Below are 23,905 nucleotides of genomic sequence, written 5' to 3'. Positions count from 1 at the left end.
GTTGGAACACTTTGCAGGGGTCAGGTCAAAGGTTATCTGGGGTCAAATCTTTATAACTTCATTTTCTGGATATCTGCAAGGGGTATGGGACTCAAACTCAGTGACAACAAATCTCATGACCAGGGGAACATTTTGCAGGGGTCAGGTCAAAGGTCATGTAGAGGTCAAATTTTCTAAATGCATTTTCTGGACATCTGTTAGGGGTACGGGCTCAAACTCCACAACAAACTTACTGACCTGGGGAACATTTTGGAACACTGTGCAAGGGTCATGTCAAAGGTCATCTGGGGTCAAATCGTAGAATTTCATTTTCTGGATATCTGTAAGAGGTACTGGGCTCAAACATGGTGACAACAAACCTCAAGACCAGGGGAACATTATGGAACATCATGCATAGGTCAGGTCAAAGGTCATCTGGGGTCAAATCTTAGAATTGAATTTTTTGGACATCTGTTAGGAGTACAGGACTTAAACTCGGTGAAAACAAACCCCATGACCAGGGGAGCATTTTTGGAACATTTTGTAGGGGTCAGATACCTCCACAACACCAACATGCCCCAGCTAGGTTTGTGGTCTATGACCACCATTTGCCACTAGTTCATACTCCATTTGCCATATAGACTGGGAAATACAGTATTATTGTTGTTGTTTGTACAATCTAATTTTGTTTATGGAAGAAACATGAAAAGGTTAATGTAGGCTTGGATAGTAAATACAAAGGTTGTCCTATTTATTATGCACATATTCAGAAAAGGCAATCTTTCAGCTTTGTGTTTTCAATCCAGGTGATCAGTAAGATATCATTAACCTTTTGGGGTTTATTCCATTATTTCTTGCTGGTCAAGAAAGTTTAAATGGACTATAGAAAGAGAATCAATTTATCGTAAAGTTTAAATGGACTATAGAAAGAGAACCAATTTATCTTAGTGCCAAATTGACAATCTCCTTGGGTACAGTGCCTTGTGGATCTTTCATCCAAAAGCTGATATCACTGAACTTTTTGTGGCGCCCTCTACGGAGGGGCCACAATATAGGCATGTATTTGTAAACTGCTTCTAATTTCACTCTTGCTAGATTGCCTTCGCAATTGTTTTGCTAAAATTATGCCCAGCTCAGAAATAAAACCACAATTTGCTTGGATTTTATTTTATTATTGTTTTCTGATATGCACGGGATAAAATGGTGAGCGTATATTCTTTGTTTAAAATACAAAATTAGGATTTATAAAAACACCAAATAAATCCTGACCTTTGTATGCGTTCAACCAGTTTACCGTGTGCCTTAGAACCCGATAGACGGTGACATTTGACCATACACTAGGATCCACAACATGCTCATCTATCATGGGAACAGTTCTTAAACCCTAATACATTTGTACATTCATCCTTTGTACACAAACTCATACTCTGCAACTTGAGGTCAAATTTTGCACTATGATTATGTAATTGAGGTTATTGGACTATGCCATTGGGATGAGACTCTTATGGTCCATAGTGTTAAGATCAATTAACGAGCTTTCTTAAACTGATGGCTTGATTCTATGAGCGTGTTTCTACAGAGCCAAATACCGTTTTGGAAACGGTATGGAACCGTTAATCACTCCTGTGGAAACAGCCTCCAACGCCTTTTTGTAACGCCTTTTCATCGCCAACGGAACCTCGTTGGAGTAGGTTTTTGCCGTTGACGAAGCGGGTAGATTTTCTGTGGAAACAGACCTAAGCGGTAACTTGCCGATTATTGAGCAAAATCAAACAAAATGGCTGTTAATCAACATGTTAATTGGACAGACGACATGAAAAAAAAAATTAATAACAGCCTGGGCAACATAACAAGTCCAAACTATTATGTAAAGCCACAATTTCTCTGTGATACGGAAAATCAGAAAAACTCACGGAATTCGGGGTTTGCTCACGGAAATTTGTAAATGCTACAAAATAGTGAAAAACTGTGTAAAATGTAAAACTTTTTTGTTGATTTGCAAAATATAACAAAAAAATTGATTATTTAGCAATAATCAACCATTAAACAATCCATTCTAGCATTAATTCTAGGCCTCACGATGCAAGATTTTGGCGATACTACCGTAAAAGGTAAGACAAAATACACTTTTAAAACATGTTTGTCATTCAGATTAAACGGTATGAACACTCCAACGGCAAAAACCTGTCTGTGGAAACAGCAGGTTAAACGGTAAGATAACGGTAAGATAGCGTTATCCATTTAGCGGTAACTTAGCGGTGGGCCTGTAGAAACACGCTCTATATAGCGGTTACTCCATGATTGGATTAAGTAAATAACTAAATCCTGTTATCTATCCAGCAATGTTTGCTTATCTTAATTATTGTAACAAACTGTAGTGTACTAAATGGCACAAGACAGAAAAGGCAAACAGACATAGATTTAAAGTTTTAAATTAGAGAGTTGACAGGAAGTTGTAAGAGTTAAATTGTTATGGATATATGATTGGTGTAAGCGCGAAATGTTGAATGTCATATCAAAGTCATCCGAGGTGAATTAAGTAATGTCAATCACAAATTGTTACAGGTCATTTGAGGTGGACTAAGTTTATATTTGGATTGTCAGAACACCTTCCCCAATCAAACACATTTCTCTTGCATTTGATCATCTTCTACTCTTCCCTAGAAAAATCATTATAATACCAAATCTACACACCATGGAATTCACCATATCACGTCCAAGTTCACATTGGGCGCCACATTCCTTTTTAAAGGAATTTTTATTCTGGGGAAAATTGTTTACTGTACAAGGCATATCTAAGGAGATTATCACCAAACTTGATAAAATATGATGTAATTGGTGGTGTGATTCACCAAAATGTAATATGTGATGATTAACTTTGTAAATGACAATGAGTGTTTTCATGTGGTGATAATAATAATAATATTATACAAATATTGACTGCTATGAGGGGCATGGTTAAAATTATAGGCCTAAGGTGATCTCAAAACCATGACTATGCCCCGAGGGGTTGCTGAGGGGCATAGTCATAGTTTTGAGATCACCGCTGGCCTATAATTTTAACCATGCCCCGAATAAAAAGCAGTCAATATTTGTTTTATATACCGAATCTTAAGATTCTTGTCATCTTTCTGGTTAAAAACATCGATTTTGGGAAGAGAAATTAATAGTTTCAATGCGAATGGCAGATTACAATCTGCGATTTCCGTGTAATTATAGCGCGCGAAAACATTAACGCGTGCGTAATATCATTTTACGCTGTGGGAACAAAGCACATGCAGAACTATGCCCGGGGAATAGTTACTTTTGCGGGCATAGTCAAAACTATCCCCGCACTTTTAACCAATCAGATGGCGGGAATCTTTAGATGAGGTATATACAAATAACTGTTGCCTATTACTAGCGAGGCATAAGTAAGGAGGGGATATCCATACAAAACTAATCATTCAAGCTGTGGACATATAAAACCCATATTAAATGATTCAAAGTACATATATATGGTATTTGATAGCAACGTTTGCACAGTATTTTTGTGGGACATAAGAGCACATCAGATATATCAAAGATATACATTTTCCCCCAAAAGACCTAAAAAAATTAAGTCTTTTCTGGAAAAAAATGTGTATTTTCAATACGAAAAATCAAAATTTTCAAATGATTGTCGGCTTTTCCTCCCAGTTACTTAAATATTAAATACATTGATGATTGTTAATGTGATGCGATCAAGCAAAATGGGATGTTGGGAATATTGCTTTTGAGATATATTCAATAATAGTATTCAACTTCCTTTGCATTTTGTAAAATGTGTTTTATATCGCCAATTTCAAGAAATCAAAATTACTTGATATCAGAAGGACATTCCTCATATTAAGAATGCATGCAATTTGATATGTCTGATATTCTCTCATGACCCACAAAACGTTGCTATCCGATCCCTTCATATTGCTATACGATCTCTAATAACTTATCACTGTAATAGGCCTCGAGATAGATTTGCCCAATATTTGGACATATTGTTGTTTGATTGTTGTACTGTAATATGTAGGCCTTCTTATTCACTTCATTTAATTATTTTTGGAAAGATAAAAAAGGATTCAGATTGATTATGCAGAAATAAAAAGAAATCTAGTTTTGTAGCACTATATTATATTCCAACTCAAAAATAGGTATGAAAACAATGGTGACATAGTACAATGAATTATTATTCAATCATGTGCTTAATTTACCTAATTTTAAATAACATTGTGTAAGAAGGTCAGGATAATTATGATCATGATAGACAATAGTTATAGTGAATTCTTGCTATACGGTACAAGCAGGGGCGTCGCTAGACCAATATGATTTGGGTGGTGTACAGCATGTTTTGCTGACGGAAATATTTTGTGAATTGTAGACCAAAATTGTTTTTTTTAGCCAGGATGGCGCTCAAGAATCTAAAAAGTGGGGGGAGGTAACAGTCAATTTTTTTAAATTAGTAACTACTATAACATTTACAATATGTCTATTACGTAACAACAGCACAATTTCATAACACATTAATATTTTACATGACTGTTGCAATTTGCTGACAATCACATAGCTTTGATTACATTTGCGATAATCACATGGTTTTGACGACAACAGTCTATTTTATGCCGACAAAAATTGTGTATAGGGGTGTCATGCCCCCCTCTAGCGACGGCCTTGGGTACAAGAGGTAACTTTCATGTTAGGTTTTCACACTTGTTCACAAATCACATTGAATTTGACTATTCCATAAATCCCCTATGGAAGACATGTCCTAAATCTCCCACACAGGGAATGTGAATTTCAAATGGGGTAACCAAATGGGCGACTCGATTGAAATCTGCACCCCCTGTACCCGCCCCTGTATGGAAGATCAAGGTTATGTCTTCCACAGGTGGTGTATAGATTTCAACATGGAATAGTCCATGAAGTAATGAACACTGAATGCTAAATAATCACAAGTGATCTGTTCTATGTGTTTTAACAAATCTTACTTTTTAAATCAATTATGGTTGGTTGAGCTATGATAGATATGTTACAGTGATTGCTCTTCAAAGGCAAAATAAAGGCAAAGTAAAGGAGTAAATGCTAAAGTCTTTACAAATCTTGACTTCTGTTATTCAAAGTCATACCTTTCTCAATTCAAGAGACTAAAGACAAATCCAAATTTTGCAGAACACAGATAATTATTTCATTCTTTTATTACCTGTTCATTTTGAAAATAGTGTGGAAGTTACTCAGTTATGTACCCATAAGGAGATCATAAAGTTGTATTTGTAAGTTTATGTGCTGTTCTAGAGTATTATATTTTTCCAGATTTAAATTTGTAAGTTATGAAGCCATTTTGGCTTTTAAAGTTATATAACCATGGGCGTTACCAGGTGAAGTCGTTAGAGGTTAAGAATTGTGATATATAAAGGTATTGGACAGTGTATAGCACCCCTGGATAGGAGCTTGGAGGTATTGTGTAATTGGCATACCAAAAAGCCTATACAAATGTTCAAGTTCATGTCTTTTTGTGACAGGAAGGTAGGCTTCAATTGGCAAAAAGAACCTTTTTATCAAATCACTAAAAAATGGTCAAAATAGTGAGGCCATCTTATGCCTGGTCCTGGTGCCTCTCCTGACTCAAACAGTACACAGTTTATCTTGACTAAAATGTATGCCATTTTGTATAATGTCATACATCCTAATGGTTTAATAAAGCTACAAGTCCAAATTGTTAGAAGTTCATATTTTCATGAAATAACTGTTTTTGTATTTTTGCTAATTGAAATTGAAGTAATTTGTATATTTGGGCAGAATCTGATTGTATAATAATAATTGTTTTGATTATATTGATTACATGATTGCTATTCTAATAAATATTCAGAAAATAGAATTTAGAAGTGTGCTGCTACTTATTCAGTCTCTCTGACGGTACCTCTGGTTTGAATTACTAGTATTTAAATGTGTATGTTCAGTATGTTTATATTTGTAAACATGGCAAGTGAGTGTCAAGTTTTAGAAATGTATTTACTAGAAGTGCTATAACTTCCTTACTATTCACATATGACATACAAAAGAATTTTCCTAATGGAAAAGAGTCAAGGAAAAGTTATGACACTTTTACCTAAGCAACTGGAGGTGGTGACCACCAGAAGTTGGCCCAAAACACCATAGAATACACACAAGGTTTATGGGTTAGTATAGCGCTGATCTGATAATCCAGGAGGTACATGTATATTCACAGGGAGAGACTGACATGGGCTGTTGGTCCCCTAGCTCCCATGACAGAACCTACAATCAGCAACCCTCCCCTGCCTCGTATGGGCTGAGAGCATCCCTTTCTTGCCCTGAAAGACTTTACAACCCCCTTAAAGAATTACAAAAAATAGCTTTTGCCATCTATGTTGCTCGGTACTTGGATAGGAAATTCATCCCTCATTCTCCAGATTATTGGTTTGATTCTCAGCAATTTTTACATTTTTCATCTCTTGAATGGCTCATATGTAGGTTGATTTCATAATGGAAACAATAATGGGGGAAAAGTCACAAAAATATGTTTAAAATATTTATGAAGCAGACTATACACAGATCCAAGGAATTTCAATCTCACGAAGAATTTAGAAAATTTGCAGTTTATTTAATAACAGTAAATACTCATAGACTGAAATAATAAATAGCTTACAATTTTGGCAAGAATCCATTTTGCTTCTACAAATTGATTTTACCAACTTTATTGCTATCAAATTTATAGCAATTCTCAAAATCTTGATGCCATGGAAGTAATAATCTCGTCACCTCAGAGAAAGCAAGTCGTGGTGTCATGATTATGATTTTATTTGGATACCAAATCAAACAGAAGATAATGTAGAAGTCATTTTAAAAATAAGTATGAATAATTAAAAGCTTTAAAATGTAAAGAAAATTTACATGTGAACAAATATTTCAAAATGTGTAACATTAAAATCATTTAGGAATGAAATCAAAACTCAACCGGTGGTTCCATCCGGTTGCCATTGTTTAGAACAATAGCAACTGCACAGAACTGGGCGGAACCGGCGGTCAACCCCGGTCGAGTTTTGATGTCATCCCTTACATATTTTATAATTATGGAAGAGAGAAAGGTTAAAAACACAAGCAATCATTCCAAAATACTAAGTTGCTCAGCAATGGCAATAAAATTTGAGGTGGAAATAAAAATGTCAGAGTTCATGTGTCATTTCTTTTCTGACAAACCTTCTTTGAAAATACACATACGCTGCATAAAGCTTTAACCAATCGCAAACCAAATCCAATTATGATCAGTGAAATGTTGAACTTTGTGCACTAAATGACGCCAAGTGTTCAACTCTTGAAATAAGTTACTAGTTGAGCATCGGTCCACATGTCACCAAAATTGTTTTTGTTAAAACATTTTGTGAATATTTCATGATTGCCATTGAATAATTTTACTAATATTAATCATCATCATATTCAAAACTTGAAAACAAAGGAAAAATATGCAAAGACCCTTTCACCAAACTTGACTTTAAGTCATTTTAACAGAAGACTGAGTGTATATCATCAAAATTCAAATATATGTGTGAAAGGACCATTTGTGACAATTGACAGCACTTGGCGATTCCCATAGGTTCCGTTTTTCACAGTTGTCCCTGCTTCCTGACTTGGTCCTTTACTACTTAATCCAGTTTGGCACATATGACAAAACAAGGTGTAGAGTTCTAATCCTTGGTCCTTGGCTATATTGGAATGGTACTGCATCATTTTCCCTTTTGCTTTACCTCCAAGTGTAGCTTGTGGGACAATTAATACATTGCCAGGGAGATCTGAGACAGATGCTAGTTTGGTATCTTTTTCACTCAGTCGAATGGTCAGTACTGTTTTCACTGAAAAGGAGAATAAATATAATGAGTCTTTAGAATGTGAACAATGTCTTTTCTTAGAAAAAACTATATATCAACTGTAGTGCAAACACATTATTTTAAATTTATAATGCAATCAAGCAAAATCAGATTTCAGATCTATTCAATGAAAATAAGTGAGCTGATTCTTTTTGTGATACAACAACCATTCATATCTCAGAAATTACAGGCTCAATTTTGAAGCTGTTTTCAGCTAATGCAATGCTTACATTATTTAAATTAAATACACAACAAAATATAATTGCCTAATTCTTGTTGCTCAAACGACTAATTTTATGCTCACACGTACATGTGGACAGCTTTCTGCCAACAACTCCTATGGCTTTTGTTTTATGTTTGACTCATTTTGCTTCCCATTTTCAAACTCAATTTAAAGTGTAACTTTCAGATTATGCTTTTAAGATATTGCTGTTAATTGCATGGAAATGTAAAAGTTTGCCAATTTGATATTATTAGATAATGTATTTCAATTCTTTCAATTACACATGTTAAGCTGCGGTAGCATTTACAAAATGCTAGAATTACAGAATGTATACACTTTTCTTTTGGTCTTACACTACATAAGCCACAAATATTAAACTTACCCATTTTTTCAACAGTTGCCTTTGAAGCACCTTTTAAGAAACAAACATACACAACTATCCCCCTTTCAACCTGCAGAACAATAATGGACAGAAGTCATGCACTTGTACATAATATGCTACATGCTCTTCTCTATAAAGTTACAAAATATATTGGTTTAAATTGTTGCTCTGTGTGGAGACATGTATATGTCCTGATTGTTCAAACCAGGCTAAAAAGTTTTTTTTTTTATCACGCACCATGTTTATATGTTTGTTTGAAGACAAATTTGTACACTTCGTCAAAATTCTGTGCTGAATTTGCAATGATCATGGAAATGTTTATTTTGTTTATGAACAAACATGACATCTACAATAATGATTTACCCTTCCCCTATCAATCAATGTTGGAACACTTTGGAAAACTGCTGAAGACATTGGCAGTTCAGAGGGGTGTCTGTTTCCATTCTTGACGCCAAAGCATTCCACAACTTGTTTCCAAGACTGTAGAATGTTGACCCTGCTGCATGGAATGCTGACTGGTGCAAGGGTGAAGGTTTTTTTTCTCTCAACTTTTCTCCACTTGTTTTTGTGGGTCAACCTTCTCAGCGAAATCTTTGGGGCACCTTTTTGTAATTTAAAACAAAAATGGTCCATTTTAACCCCAAATAACATCTTGGCTACAGGCTTCATTAATCTTTATGTTTGGCTTCTGTTAGTAAAAGGTTATAACTCAACGGAATCAGATGATAAACATTTAACAGAATCAGATAGACCTCTCTCCACCAGACCTACCTCCACATACGCTGCCTCTTCATCATCAGATGGTGGCTTTACTTGTAGCCTGGCTGATAAACACTGCTGAATAATTAGCTTTGCTAATGGCCCATTGCTACCAGATGATGATCCGGATTTACTTGTGTCTTGTTCTGATGAAGCCATGATTCCTGGTGACTGAAGTAACAAGGGTTTGGTATTACTAATAGTTTGTTTTGTTTTTCCATATTGGTATTACTAATATCATTTCATAAGAGTTTAATTACATCACATAGCTACATTTTCTTTTGCACTAATTTTTAAGAGCAATTATTTTTGTATTCATGTGTGCTATTAAAAATACTGTTTTAAAGTTTCCATTTCTTTGGCATACATAAGGCCAAAAAAGGTCTGTTTGCCCTTTCAGCTCAAAATTTATTTGGGTTAGTAGGTCGATTATGTTTCAATGATTCAAAGAGTGCTAAAATCCCAATGGAAACAATGAATTTGTGAAAATTGTTCCAACTTTTGTTCTGATACTTTATAGCAAAGCTTGGTGGAATTAACGTTGCAGAATAAAGCATATTAAAAAATCACTCGGCAGCATTTAACATTTTACAATACATCCCGGTAGGAAATTCCCTGGTATACATCCAGCTGCCATTTTTCTGTGTACGGCGGTGGATCAGCATTTGTTATACAGCATTCATTGACATCTATAGATGAATAAATTGGGTCTACACCTCTAAGATCTAAATTTCACCAATGTTTAGTGCTGAGAATACATACATACATACATACACAATTCTTTTATAAAGCGCCGTTACATCTAGACCACAGCGCATAAACAAATTCAAAGCATAAACACAATATAACAAAACAATGTGAGCAATAAAACAGTTAACTTTTTGGGAAGAGATATGACTTCATTAATTTCTTGAAGACTGGTAATGAGTTTGCAGTACGAATGGTGATGGGTAAATTGTTCCACAGTCCAGGAGCAGCCAAAGAAAAGGCTTTATTTGCCGCAGAACTGCATCAAATGTTCAAAAGCTACATTTCCACTTGGGGGGAGCGAGTGTGATTTTAAAATTTTTTGGTCAGTCCGGAAAGGGCAATAAAACCCTTTTTTAGGCCTAATGATATATTTTTATGGACTGTGTATGACAGCCACGTTTTCATGTTGTACATACACTGTACTTGGAGAATACACATTCATGACACTCCATGCATAAACTCTTTTGAGTTCTGAGCAATTATGAATATGATGTAATACGAGGGGGTATCAAAAAGTTTTTGAAATTGCCCAGAAGTGAAGGAGCTATATGGAATTTTGTCTGTATAATCACTGGTCCTTATGTACATTATGGTGTAAACATTGTCTCATAAGTATATTTACTTTCTGTCTACGGTGATGATTGTCAGTCATATGAAACTGTTGCTTTTTGGAAAAGGAATGTCTAAACTGGCCCTCTCGTCTATAAATGATGATGGACGTCCCCTTCTGGCTCATCTGTGAGGGACATGTAGCCAGTTTGGTAATACCTTTTTTTAAAAGCAACACTGCCATATGATGGGCAATTATCACTGTAGACAGCCTTCATTTCATCATTGTTTTCTGGGCACTGTAACCCTTCATATGCATGCAGAGACTTAAATATCGCTGCATGCCTCGATTTTCACAATCTTGCAGGTTACTGACATCTAGCGCCACCTATAAAGAAAGTAAACATACCACTGAAGCTATTTTTTTGTTACAAGTATTCTTTACGTGCCACTAATGGATTGGAGCGCTCTGCCACAGTCAATATCATCCATCGAGGACAAGAAAGCCTGCAAAGCAGCCGCACCACCTATCACTATCAGTAACCAAGACATTCCAAGAAAGATACACATGTGCACAGTATCCTGTCCGGTTGACTTGCCTAACAGTGGGTGTTGGACAGTACAAGACAAATGTGAATGTTGTGTCCCCGACGCTGCGGTTTGAAACAAGCAAATATCAAGGAGCCAAAGCGACCAATTTGGTAGGTTCACAATCTTTGACCGTAATTAAAAACACAAATCAACTACAACATATTCGCCACAAGTCTGCTTAACTGGTAAACAAGATGAAACAAACTGGTAAAAAACTTATTTGTTTATTCGCTAACCTGAAAATGACATCTAACGGTTAATTCTCTATTCTAAAAATTAATGATAATAATTAGTCATAGGTTACAGCTAATAGATAATTAGGGATTCAATCATGTTTCACCGTTGTTCATCACCGTTTAACAACGATGCGGCGCGTCGTCTGCGTGGTTTACTTCCAGCGAGGGCAGCTTTAGCTGCCCGGCGAAATAAACTCACGCAAAACAGCTTTAGCTGCCCGAGCGAAATAAACCACGCAGACGCGCCGGACGTGAGTTGTTAAACGGTGATGAACAACGGTGAAACATGATTGACATTACAAGAAGTTAACACGGGCATGATGACAAACTATAATTAGCCTTGCTTAATTTACATACAGCCAAAGGGTCCAATCATAACGCGCTGCTGTTTCATCTAATGAATAAACAACAGTTGGTCGTTGTAGCTATCACGCATTGACCTGATGTGACCCCATGAAAGCAATCAATTTCGTATGTAAATGAGATAGAGAGGATCGCACAGCGCATGCTCATCATCAACATGGACAAACAAATGAGTGACGGACCGAGGAGAAACTGCAATCATTATTCGGGGAGGGGTGACGTGATTCGTGATGCCCTCGTCCAGACCGGACGAAGGCATTTATTTTATTACAAAAACGCAAATAAATGGAATATTTTTCTTCTTTAATATCTGTTCATAAATTGTAAAGGCCTACGGAAAAGAAAACCAATAAACAGAATTTCCAAAATACAAAAACTAGGCCTACCCATCCCGTACCCATCAAGCCCGGCCATGAACATTGCAGAGTAAATGTATATTTTATTTAGTTTATATTCACAGATTTTATTTCAACGTAATGTTTCCCAAATTCTAAAACTTAATTTTGGAATACGGATAATAATTCATTATTAAGTCACGATGCACGGAAAAAGGTAATAAAAACCAGGAACAAATTGCTTTAAACTATCAATGAATATTATAGTACCATTAAAAATTGCACGAAAAGCGATATAAACCCCCCAATTGAAAGTGCGTGCTCCCAGATCGTCATTACCGTTATGTGTGTATAATGACGTCATGCCATTCATAAAATGAGTCGATCACGCGCTGCCGGGTGGGTCATTAGCATGTAATTTGATGGAATGTTTGAGATCGAAAGATGCCTATGAATATTGGACAGGTACCTATGGTAAAAATATGTCGAATGCCTTGATATTTGGCTCGAATGTGCTTTAGGGTTACAGAAACTATTAGGCGTGTTACTATTGCTATGGAGTGGATGAGTGACACATAAATCGACTCCGGCCGTTGAGGTTTCGCTTCATCGGTGGGTAATTCCCAGAGCATGTGTTTTCAATGGAACTTGACCGGAACAGAGGGTGGCAAGTTGTAAAACTTATAGGTTTCGAAGCAATTGGTACATGCATATTTTTTTCACAAAAGAATACATGTTTGGTATTGATGGTTAGAGGAAATATTGAATTTACATAGGAAACAGTTACTTTATCAAAAATTTGTTTCTGTTGGGAACAGGAGATTCTCAAAAATGGGGTACATGCATTTAGCCCATACCAAGCTATGCATGAAAATACGGCGTGTTATTGGCCATGTGTCATGCATTGAAGGATGTCCATTTACTTGTTGTAATGAATCCATTTCAACAACGAAAAGAAGCTAAATATCGTATAATTCACGATTATTTTACGAGGAATGTCAGTTAATCATTGCCACTCAGCCTTACAAAAACTTCGATGATTTCTCTTTTGATATCAGCAATAAAACTACAGAATAAAACGGCAATGTTTAGCCGCTACCTGAAAAATACTGAATTCAACTTAATGTAAGCGGGAATTTTACGCGCTCTCGCATAACGCGTAGTCTCGCTCGCGTTCGCGTATACGCTACAGTAAAAGTGTGGGTTCATCACGGTTTAACAACGGTTGGCTCCTGTACAAAGGTATAGGAAGAGTTGTTGAAATGCCTATCAATTATCATTGAGGAATGAGGACTGTATTCCCCAGTCTAGCTTTGTCCGAGAATAATAGGAACAGCAGTATAGTTTACAGCAAGGTCCTTCAACACTCCAGCAGTCTGCAGTGCCAGTGGCGCTGTTTTCGGCATAAACATGGAAGTGGTGTTCTAATTTACTAACTGAGTCCCATCATTATCAATGGACTCAATTAGTAAAGACTGCTGGAGTGTTGAAGGACCTTGCTGTAAACTATACTGCTGTTCCTATTATTCTCGGACAAAGCTAGACTGGGGAACGCAGTCCTCATTCCTAATCTAATTTAACCGCGACTTTGCACATTTAACCGCGACTTTGCACATGACACCCCCCCCCTACGTATGCGACAACCAGAGATGGTGATTGTATGTGACGCAACAGATACAGATACAGACCTTGTTGAATACTGTAATAGTACATTAAGCTTAAATATGCACCTTTTTCTTTGCCTGGCTAAGCTTACTGAAGTTTACATGCATGAGAGAGTTCTTGATCATGCAGGTAAATTTAATATTACATGTTTTCTGAATTTCAGATTCCTATATACCTGCTAGCTGTCTAAATCAATTGTATATTTACATATTTTTCATAGAAATGCATCAAATCAATCCTACTCAACATGCCAAGTCGTTGTTTACTTCTTGCATCAGCTTTCACAGCTCGTCATCAGTCGTCCTACAGGCTACTAATAGCGATTCCCGTAGGTTTCATAAATCAAATAATGTTGTGACATAACCACGGAAACCAGCAACGCTAATTGATTGGTCTTTAAAATATCTCAACACTGCATACTGCGGCATCGGTTTAACCCACCCAACATGGGAAAATGTGGAATGTAACCAGAGAGATGTCTACAGAGCTACCATCAAGACAAAGCTACTGACTGGTACTTACAACCTACAGGGCAATCGTGCCAAATTTAACCAATTCAACATTGACCCAACTTGCCTGCTGTGTAATAAAGAGGCTGAAACCAGGGAGCACTTTCTTGTCTGCTGCACAGCCCTTCACAAACAGAGAGACCCCTTTGTCAAGCAGCTAAAAGCTCAGTGCGAAAGTCTGCATCCGGGTAGCTGGTCACTAACTGCTGAATCTAACGCAGCACTTACCCAACTCATTCTTGATCCAACCCGCTTTGCCTGCTATCCCAACCTGCATGCTCACACTGAACCCATCTCAAGACTACTTGTGTACAGACTTCATGTCACAAGATCTGCTATCATCGCTGCTCTGCCTATCTAATGACTTTGTGAAACTCCTAATTTTGACTTTTAACTACATAAAAGGACTTGTACATTGTATATACAATATGACTTTTTACAGAATTGATTTTCTGGTGCTCCTAATGCAAAGGAGGGAATTACGTCAACCAACCAACCAACCAATGGCTGCGCCCAGTGGAAAGCATGATTGGAGCAGAAGACAAGATGATGATGATGATGACGATGAAGTTGATCCAGTTGATGAAATGATTAAAAGAACAGGGTGCATAGAAAAACATTATGCTGTGCAGGTAAAGTTTAATGTAGTAATTAATTGCAGTAATAGGTTTATACTAGCATGCATTTAAGCTTTTGCCATAAATCATAATTTAAATTAAAAAGGGGGATGTCATTTTCTTCGGAAGGGGTCATGAATATTTCGATGCACGGAGTGAATTTTTTATGACCCCTCCCCCACCGCTGGGCTAATTTTTTATGACCTCCCCTATCTTGGGTCGAAATTTGTTATGACCCTCCCCCTGCTGCCGTGCCTAACACGGACTCAAGACAAATTTTTTATCACCGGAACTAAGGAGCGGAGGGCGCCAAAACTTTAGAATGAAGAAAGTGTGCGGATTTATGCGTATAACATCCCAAGCCTTCGGCAATGTATGGACCAAAGATTTTGTGCACATAATTTTAGGCCTATTTCAAAATGTATATTTTGGACAATTGTACAGCTATCGTTTTCTACCCTTGAAAGTTTCTTCTTATCAAAGTGTCTGCAAAAAACTGATCATCGCTAGCATCTTTCTAGAAGAAAAATGAGAATATTCACGCCGGGACAGGCCGAAAACCTTACCTCGATCGTGAAATCCACCCGAATTCGTTGTTGTAGTGTCAGTGATTGTCGTCCTTGCAGCTGCACGTTGAGTTGTCAAGCTGAATTTATACTCGATCGCTGAATCACCACTGGGAACTCACCTCCATGTGGTTGTTAATAATCGAGCACGCTGACTGGTTTAGCAATTGTCAAAATAGTTTTTTAAACCAATCAGGTTAGACGTACTTTGCTTTTCGTGGTCAGATCTACATTACACAAAAAGGCCATCACGTTCATTGATTGCAGCATTGTTTCAGTCCCATTAATGAATACTGCTTATGCATTGTGTGCACAATAATGTTGGAACGATAGTAGGAGAGGAGACATTGGCTAAAACCGTACACTGAACTCTGAATTCATGGGGACTTTTTTTGTACTTGCTTGTGGAACCAGACATACACTGAGTGTACACAAGCATCAAAACAGAAGTGATAAATAATCACACATTATCATTAAATCACAAATTATCAAACATTATATGTTACCATAAACATATATCTAAAATGTATAAATCAGGCCTTGTCTTTTGAGGTGAGTGAGAGCGATCACTCACCATCACTCGCCTAAAATGAAGCTGAGGAGAACTTTTTATCACTCGCCTACATTTGGTGTAATAATAATAATTAATACAAGTGATTAAAATCACTCGCCTACAGCTCACCTGACAAGTTTTGAGGAGAGTGATTTGTCACTTGCCAGCAATTTTCAAAAGACAAGGCCTGATAAATGGGTAATTGTTTTAACTTCCATTCAAAATGTACCACACTTATTACTGGTATTCCTATTTTCTGTATTTCTTATCATTTTTAGGACTGTATGGCAGAGCATCGTGACTGGAGGAAATGTCAACCTCAAGTGATGGAATTCAGAAAATGTATAGCAAAGTCCTCGGCAGATTTCCACCAAAGAGCTAAAGATGGACAACTAGATGACAAGAAGCCTGCCACACAATGATGATAACTATAGGATATAGATGAGATAGATTATTTATAGACAGATATTTTCGTATGGAAATAATACCAGATTGACATTGGTGCACACCCAACAGACTAAAAAAGTGAATCATCAAATAACAAATAAGCTGGAAATTATATCGAAGTACAGGGAACTAATTTTTATGGGCAATTCGCACTGTATAATAAGCAACTGTTTGTTTTAACAACCAGTGAAAAAAAACTACTCTGGAACACCTTGCATCATGTGTCTTATTCTGCACATTAGTGCTTGAAGTTTTATATTTATGTAAAGCAATAATTGTCATTCTGAAAGTCACATAATGCCAATACTGCATCTGTGTGTAATTTACCAAAGTAAAATAAGAACAGTTCACTCAATGTGCAAAAAAAAGTTTAGCATTTATGAGAGGTTGCAACAGCTGACAAACTTTAATTCTGAAAATGCATCAAGTGAAATATGGAGTTTGTATAAATAATCTGACAATTTGCTTGGACACTAAGCTAACTGAGTAATATGTGGCCATGCAATTACAAAGCAGATGGTATGCTCTGAAGGGCTTGGTTTTATATGTGAAGGATATCTCTCCTCTCTGAGGGCTATGTGATTTTATGTAGTGGGTGAAATGCAGCAATAATTAGGGTAGTAGTTTCTAGCTATACACTCATCCACCCTTCATTTTGGGTATACAATTGCTTATTGGATTAGCAAATTAAGTGTCACACACTTCTACAAACTATTTGCAAACAGCCAATTAAGTCCCCATGCTTTGTATGCTGTGAATTTGCGCATATTCATGAGGGCTGATCGTTCATGTCTAACAGAGTTGTGTGCCTTCGCGATATGCATAAAGCGTTGCTTGTCTTCGTGTTTACGCGCAAGACAAAGAAATATGTGTTACGTGGTTAGTGTCTATGACAGGTTCTAATAACTGTTGAAAGAAATTGGTCACGTTCCATAGCAACACACATTTCATCAGTGGCGTGCGCAAAGGTGGAGCTGAGAGCAGGTGGGGGAAAATGGGGAATTGGTAGGGATTGGCTATTACGGCAAGTGAATCAAGCCGAAAATTTTACAACAGTCAGGGGAATCGAGACCCGTCCCCCCCCACTTTTAAAAACTTCCGCATGCCACTGCATGTCATCTGATTGAAACCTTCAGTATACATGATGAAGTCTTATTAATGTATTTAAAGTCAGATACGAGGGGGTATCAAAAAGTTTTAGAAATCGCCCAGAAGTGAAAGAGCTATATTAATGAAATTTTGTTAGTGCAATCACTGGACCTTATGTACATTATGGTCCAAAAATGGTCCCATAGGTATGTTTACTTTTTTACAGGTGGCACTAGATGCCAATAACCCGCTGCCCCAGTTACTGCGCATAAACTGCAATATTGAGAAAATTGAGGCTAGCAGCATTATTAAGATCCTGCTTTTGAAGGGTTGCAGTGCCTAGAAAATTGATGATGAATTGAAAGTTATCTTCGGTGGTGATTGTGATATGTCACTGTCGCTTTTTGGAAAAGGAATTTTTATTTCATCACAGATTTTCTGGGCACTGTAACCCTTAAATGAAACTTAATCATGCTGCATGCCTCAATTTTCTCCATTTTGCTGGTTATGCCGTTACATAGGCCGGTAGTGACATCTAGCTCCTGTAAAAAAAAGTAAACATACCTATGAGACCATTTTTGCACCATAGTGTACATAAGGACCAGTGATTGCACTGACAAAATTTCATTGATATAGCTCTTTCACTTCTGGGCGATTTCTAAAACTTGTTGATACCCCCTCGTATACATGTAAGACAGGCAATTACATCCATATGATGAGCAAACCTGTATTCTTAGCCAAGTCGCTGTAAGGTAGCCGAGACCAGAATTGTTTTAATGGGTATGAGTGTTCCATGGGCAAACCATTATCTTTGCACAGAGTGTAAAGCCTGAGGAAATGAAGAGTAACTGAAGAAAGCAAGGTGGCAACTACCCTTTGCGATTCAGCTGGTGACCCAAATCAGTGAACCTCATTAACATTAACAATGCAAGTCATTCAGCAATAAACATGCCTCTATTACTGAATTTTCTTCCATGAAAAAGAACCAGTCATTATGACAAGAAAACTCAGCAAGTGTGGAAGTGTATATATTTGTTGAAACAAGTAAAATAATTTTTCTAGCTCCTCAGAAATCATAAGGGAAGACCAACAAACATCAATTGCACTATCTTGCTACCATATATTGGTCAAGTTGGTGCTAAGGATATCTCTTTTTCAAATTTTTCAAGATTTACATGCATCAAACCGATCATATTTTTCAAATATTGTGCTTGTTAATTTAAAGGTCTTGTGATTGATGTACAGATTATGGTACATCTGGATTGAAAGTGCAAGATATCGTCAGCCTGCTAGTGCTGCTACGCTAATCGCCTAAGTCATTTTTTGTAATTTTGAGAACAAAGAACAAAATGTGGTTCAAGCATGCATCAGTTACGTAATCACCCTGATTATTTCGGATTAATCCTTTCATTTGTACATGTATCATTTGTTCTTGTGCAAAGATTGGTGAATAAATATGTTTAAATGCATGCCATGTTTTGTACTTATTCTCAAGTACTTTAGTACTTGTTTTGAATGTTCTCAAAATTACAAAAAATGACTTAAAAGGTGCAGCAGGCTGACGATATACTATTACAAAGTACAATACTTGGAATTCTTTGATTTTAAAAATTTGCCAAACATTTTGGTATAGAAATCTTAAGTCTAAAGAGGTTAAATATATAAAATTGTGAAGTGTTTGTGCATGGGCAAGACATATTTGGCTCACTCCATCCATTTACTGGATGCTTCAGCATACATGTTTTGTTCATGATGCACACACAAGCAACCATTTCAGTACGAATAACTACATGACACCATGTTTATAGTCCAATGTTGTGCATCAGAATTTTATTAAAATAAAGCTGATTTTCATAGGAAATCATTGTATTTGAGATCTTTCTTATTGTAGAAGCAATTATGTTCTTAAAGCACCATTATCTATTTTATCTTCTTGTGGAAGCTCTTAGCAATTATTAAATTACTGAATTTATTCAATTATCAAGACAATAGACTGATTTTGCTTATCACAAATTTAAAAGTATATACAAATATTAACTGTCTATGAGTGTGATGGTCAACATATAAACATGAGTTGAAATAAAAGATGGATTGTTCCATTCCACAAGCTGGAACAGTGAATGGAATGGAACAACACATCTTCCTCCTTGTGAATATATTTTGACCATTACATAAATTTAAGACCATTGTCATTTGTTTCATATCACTCATACATAAATTCTTAACTGTTCAAGAACAGTTTTTATACTCATTTGTTGATGCAACACAAGTTAGCAGTTACATAAGTTTATACATTTTGTCACCCTGCTAAAAAAAACGCTGCTATGATGCATTTTTTGTTGTAGGTTTGAGAAAAAGTACAAAATATGGTTCAAGCATGCATACAAACATATCTATTCACCAATCTTTGGACAAGAACAAAATGATACTGAGACAAATTAAAAGGAACTATGAGACACGATTAGGGTGATTACATGATACATGTGACTTTCATTGACTTAGGCAAGAATCAGAGCAGAATCTTCACACAAACAGGCATAAATAATAGAATAGGCATAAATTCTGGTATTATGCCAACTCACCATTTATCACCTGTCAAAATTGCCTACCACATTCCAAAATCTCCTTTAATGTTTGGTCAATGGCATTATTACAGCAGGTCATTTGCATATGCTAATAGAGACATGATTTTGGCAAAAACCTCAATTTGGCTGAAAAGTGAGTTAGACAGTTATCATAGCAGGGTGACAATTTTTAATTATCCAAATTGGCAAGTCTAAGAGACACACACAAATTGTGCTACAAGTCAGCCTCTTCCCGTATGGCTAGGGTATCACCCAGTATAAGCGTCACAATGGTGGTACTAACTATCAAACAGCATTGGTTGATAGTAAAAATATTTAATGGTAATCAACTAATGAGTGGTCTAGAATTTATGTGCGAGTGATATATTAAATATTATTAATGGCAAGCTGTGATTTTCAAACAAAAATTTGGAGTAAAGTTTCCACAGGTTTTATTGACATTATATGGCCATCATTTTCTTAGCAGTAGCATTTTTTGTGCTGGTGTATTATCAATGACAGTCTTCAATTCTTGTATGAAATACAATAGCATTTTAAAAATTACTAAAAAAGGAATACTTGTAAAGGATTCATCATTCAATGCCTTGACCAGTAACAACAGCCTCTCAAATGGTACAAAATGCATGTTAAAAATTGTTGATAAAAATAAGCAAAAATGAACTGATTTCCAGTATCCTTGTTTTTGCAATATCTCATGCCCAATCTGCTCCTACATATTCCCACCTACACCTTCATTTTGATGGCAGGCTCAGCAGCAGACAGACGTATGTCCATCAGCTCTGCATGTATGATCGTCTCTGGTATGTGAAAGAACAAAACCTATATATGGGGTCCTGTTTGGGAGTACATCAGTACATAAAATACTATGCCTGACAAAATATATACACATCAAAAACAATCATACATACAGTGCTCAGTTCATGTACATGAGTCTATCTGCTGCTGAGCTAGAGAGCTGTCAAATCAACCCTCCTTACATCACAATTGTGATGGAATATGGCAAGGGTAGCGATTTATGAGATTGACAAAACCACCATGATGTACACACCCAAATATATAAGTACACACACCTTGGTTGAACCACTGACAGGTTAAGATAAAAATATATAAATTTTATGTGCCCATCCACCACAAACTGGTCGTAAAGTCCACAGACGTTAAAGTCAGTATTTTCCATTTTGAGATACAATCAAAAACAGTATATGGATTTCTATGAAAAAGATATTTGGAGTTTGACCTTTGATGAACCATGACTTTACTTCCACATGTCCAATGAAGCTGGGTGAGGTGTCATTTTAAAGCTGAAAGTGCATTCTTTCAAAATCTGCAATAAACAGAAAATGATCTAGAGCCCACTTTAGAACCACTTCGTGGTGGATGGTCACATATTATATTGGATTTCATTTCAAAACAGGGTTGTTCCTCATTGGAGTGGTGCATTATAAACAAACAAACAAAATATTTACAATTATAAAACTTGCTTACAAATAGTACAAATAGAAAATTATTAATTGTTAAGAACAAAAATTGTTTTTGAATACAAATTTTTCAGCTGTATGAAAATTGCACACATACTTTTTACAGTAATTAAGATACAAAACATGTTTTTTTCTTTTTCCGAAGTTTTCACTAGCACACAATTTACCAAAGTATTATACCAATTACTATAATATCTCTGAATATACTTGTTAACAAAATGTGAACATTAAAATAATACCTTTAATTCGTAATTTAACAATTGTTATATGCTCTATATACAACTGTATTGATTTTGTTTTTACTGATATTTGCTTGTAACCTGATAACAACTGATTCCAATTCAAATAGTACCTACTGAGATGAGTCTTACGTCTACATAAAACTGAAAACCAAGGACTTGGATGTAGAATAAGATAAAATAATAATACTACATAACAAAAATACCCTTGTGCTTAATACAAAGCTTCTGAAACAATATGGTATAGAATATTATGAAAATATCAAAATGGAGGGACTCAGCCATTAGTAGAGACTCTTCTTTCACCTATGGAATAGGATCAAATACATATATTGTAGAATTTAATGTAAAAATAAAACTATTTATAAACTTATTGTAGTACTGATTATGTCACTTTTCATAATTCAAAAGCATCTCCAACATGATTACTGTTGCTCCTTGATACTAAATAGAGGGCATGCTTTTAACCACACTTTATATATTGCTACTTCCCAGCCCCACACAAATCATTGATTCACCAGACTCTTCAAAATGCTTCGCGATATCCACAACATCTGGAAATTCATAAATCACAATCAATTGGAGAAGAGAAAGTTTAACGAAGGCTGATCTAATTTTTCATCAAATTATTGGCCAAGTACATTTTGTCCAAGAAATTTTGAATTTGTTTAAATATTTCAAACAGAAGTATAAAAATGTCAATTAAAATAGATTTCAGGAACAAGGCCCATGTGCTCCATCAATACATTATGGATCTGGGCCTGGGCCCTGATGCTGACTTTAGGCCTCATCTCTTGATAATGCTTCAAATTTATCTGATCTTTGGAGGTGGTGGTAGTTCTATCTTCTCCTCTGAGTCACACAGGCTAACTTATTCACAACCATCTCCTCCCCATGTATATTTAATACAGGCCATCTCCTGTATTTCCACTCAGCCAACTTGTGGTTCGCCTTGCTATGTAGCTATTTACAACTGATGACCATATTCTCCCTCTTGGTTAGCACTAATCTTGCTTAGTAAATATGCTAAAACCAACAAAAATGTGAGCTTCAGTTGCAGTTGGGTGATCAATTTTAAGTGAGACCGAAGTGGAACAACTTGGTTACAATTCAACCAACTTTGGCTCTTGTCCATCACTCCTATCAGTATTTTAATATAAAGCAACTGAGATGCTTTTCAACCTAGATCAGCAAAACTTGTTTTGTTTCAAGAAATAATACAATATACTTCTAGAACATATATGCAATTAAGCTTCTTTAAATCTGATAATTCATTTCAGCCATGTTATAAATTAATACTGAACACTAAAACCATGTTAGAAATTAATACTGAACATTAAAGTATGGCAGTAATAATGGGATGATATACATGTATGGTCTCAGCACACTGTGCAACATTGCACACCAGTCTTGCTAATCACAGAAGACAAGTCCCTTTATATTTATTTATTTATTATAAATCACTTTAGCATCATTTAATGACATATACATGCGCATATTCACTGAATATTATTCAGCCTACAATATTATATTTATATATAATAAGATATCGGCCAATATCTGCTTCCTATTTTTCCCCAAGTTAACTGCTGCATTAGATACCACTGGCATAGGAGACACCATTCTCATTTGGTCTACTATCTTCACTCACTTATAACTTTGGAAAAAAATGAGGTACCATCAAATATTGAAGTACCAATCCAGCAACTGCAGTTGAGATAACTGGACTATTTCATCTTTACGGATTTGTTTTAATGTTTATAATGCGAGGTTTTTTTTTTTGTAGGCGCTTAATGTACATATTATTATTATTATGCCATGCTGTCCTCTACAACACAAGTTTTGCCTTATATTGAAGTACTGCTCCAATACCTGAACTAAGCGTAAGCAGACTGTGTTTCATCTTCACTCGCTTATAAAAAGGCAAAAAAATATACAATATTAAATGAATTGCAGTTTCACAACATAAGCAGGTTACAGTTGATCACTTATCAAAAAGAATAATTTCTCTGAATAAGAATTTGGGAAATTATTTCTATATAATAAATGAACATTTCAAGCAAAATATCCTTGCATTTTTGTGCACTTTACAGAAGTG

General features: G+C 36.0%; 2 protein-coding genes across 5 annotated transcripts; one reads left to right on the top strand and one right to left on the bottom strand.

Annotated features, from left to right (window-relative positions):
* Positions 1 to 5,556: 5,556 nt before the first annotated feature.
* LOC140153113 (D-aminoacyl-tRNA deacylase 2-like) lies at positions 5,557 to 14,029 on the bottom strand. Of its 4 annotated transcripts, none has more exons than XM_072175753.1 (4): positions 13,932 to 14,029; positions 9,248 to 9,406; positions 8,477 to 8,546; positions 5,557 to 7,856 (listed from the first exon to the last, which is right to left on the bottom strand). In XM_072175753.1, the coding sequence occupies exons 1-4, from the start codon at positions 13,971 to 13,973 to the stop codon at positions 7,534 to 7,536; spliced, it is 594 nt and encodes a 197-aa protein (XP_072031854.1). In that variant the 5' UTR covers positions 13,974 to 14,029; the 3' UTR covers positions 5,557 to 7,533. The 4 variants fall into 4 exon arrangements, with proteins under 4 accessions (XP_072031854.1, XP_072031869.1, XP_072031861.1 ...); XM_072175768.1 differs by having other exon boundaries at positions 13,967 to 14,028; XM_072175760.1 differs by having other exon boundaries at positions 13,900 to 14,012.
* Positions 14,030 to 14,661: 632 nt separating this feature from the next.
* LOC140162919 (uncharacterized) lies at positions 14,662 to 18,515 on the top strand. Its single transcript, XM_072186234.1, has 2 exons — positions 14,662 to 14,865; positions 16,248 to 18,515. The coding sequence occupies exons 1-2, from the start codon at positions 14,662 to 14,664 to the stop codon at positions 16,389 to 16,391; spliced, it is 348 nt and encodes a 115-aa protein (XP_072042335.1). The 3' UTR covers positions 16,392 to 18,515.
* The last annotated feature ends 5,390 nt before the right edge of the window (positions 18,516 to 23,905 follow it).

The sequence above is a fragment of the Amphiura filiformis genome, chromosome 1 (genome assembly GCF_039555335.1).
Source record: "Amphiura filiformis chromosome 1, Afil_fr2py, whole genome shotgun sequence".
Classification (NCBI taxonomy): domain Eukaryota; kingdom Metazoa; phylum Echinodermata; class Ophiuroidea; order Amphilepidida; family Amphiuridae; genus Amphiura; species Amphiura filiformis.
Note: the sequence above shows the minus strand (reverse complement) of the source record. Positions and strands in the feature narration are given on the sequence as shown.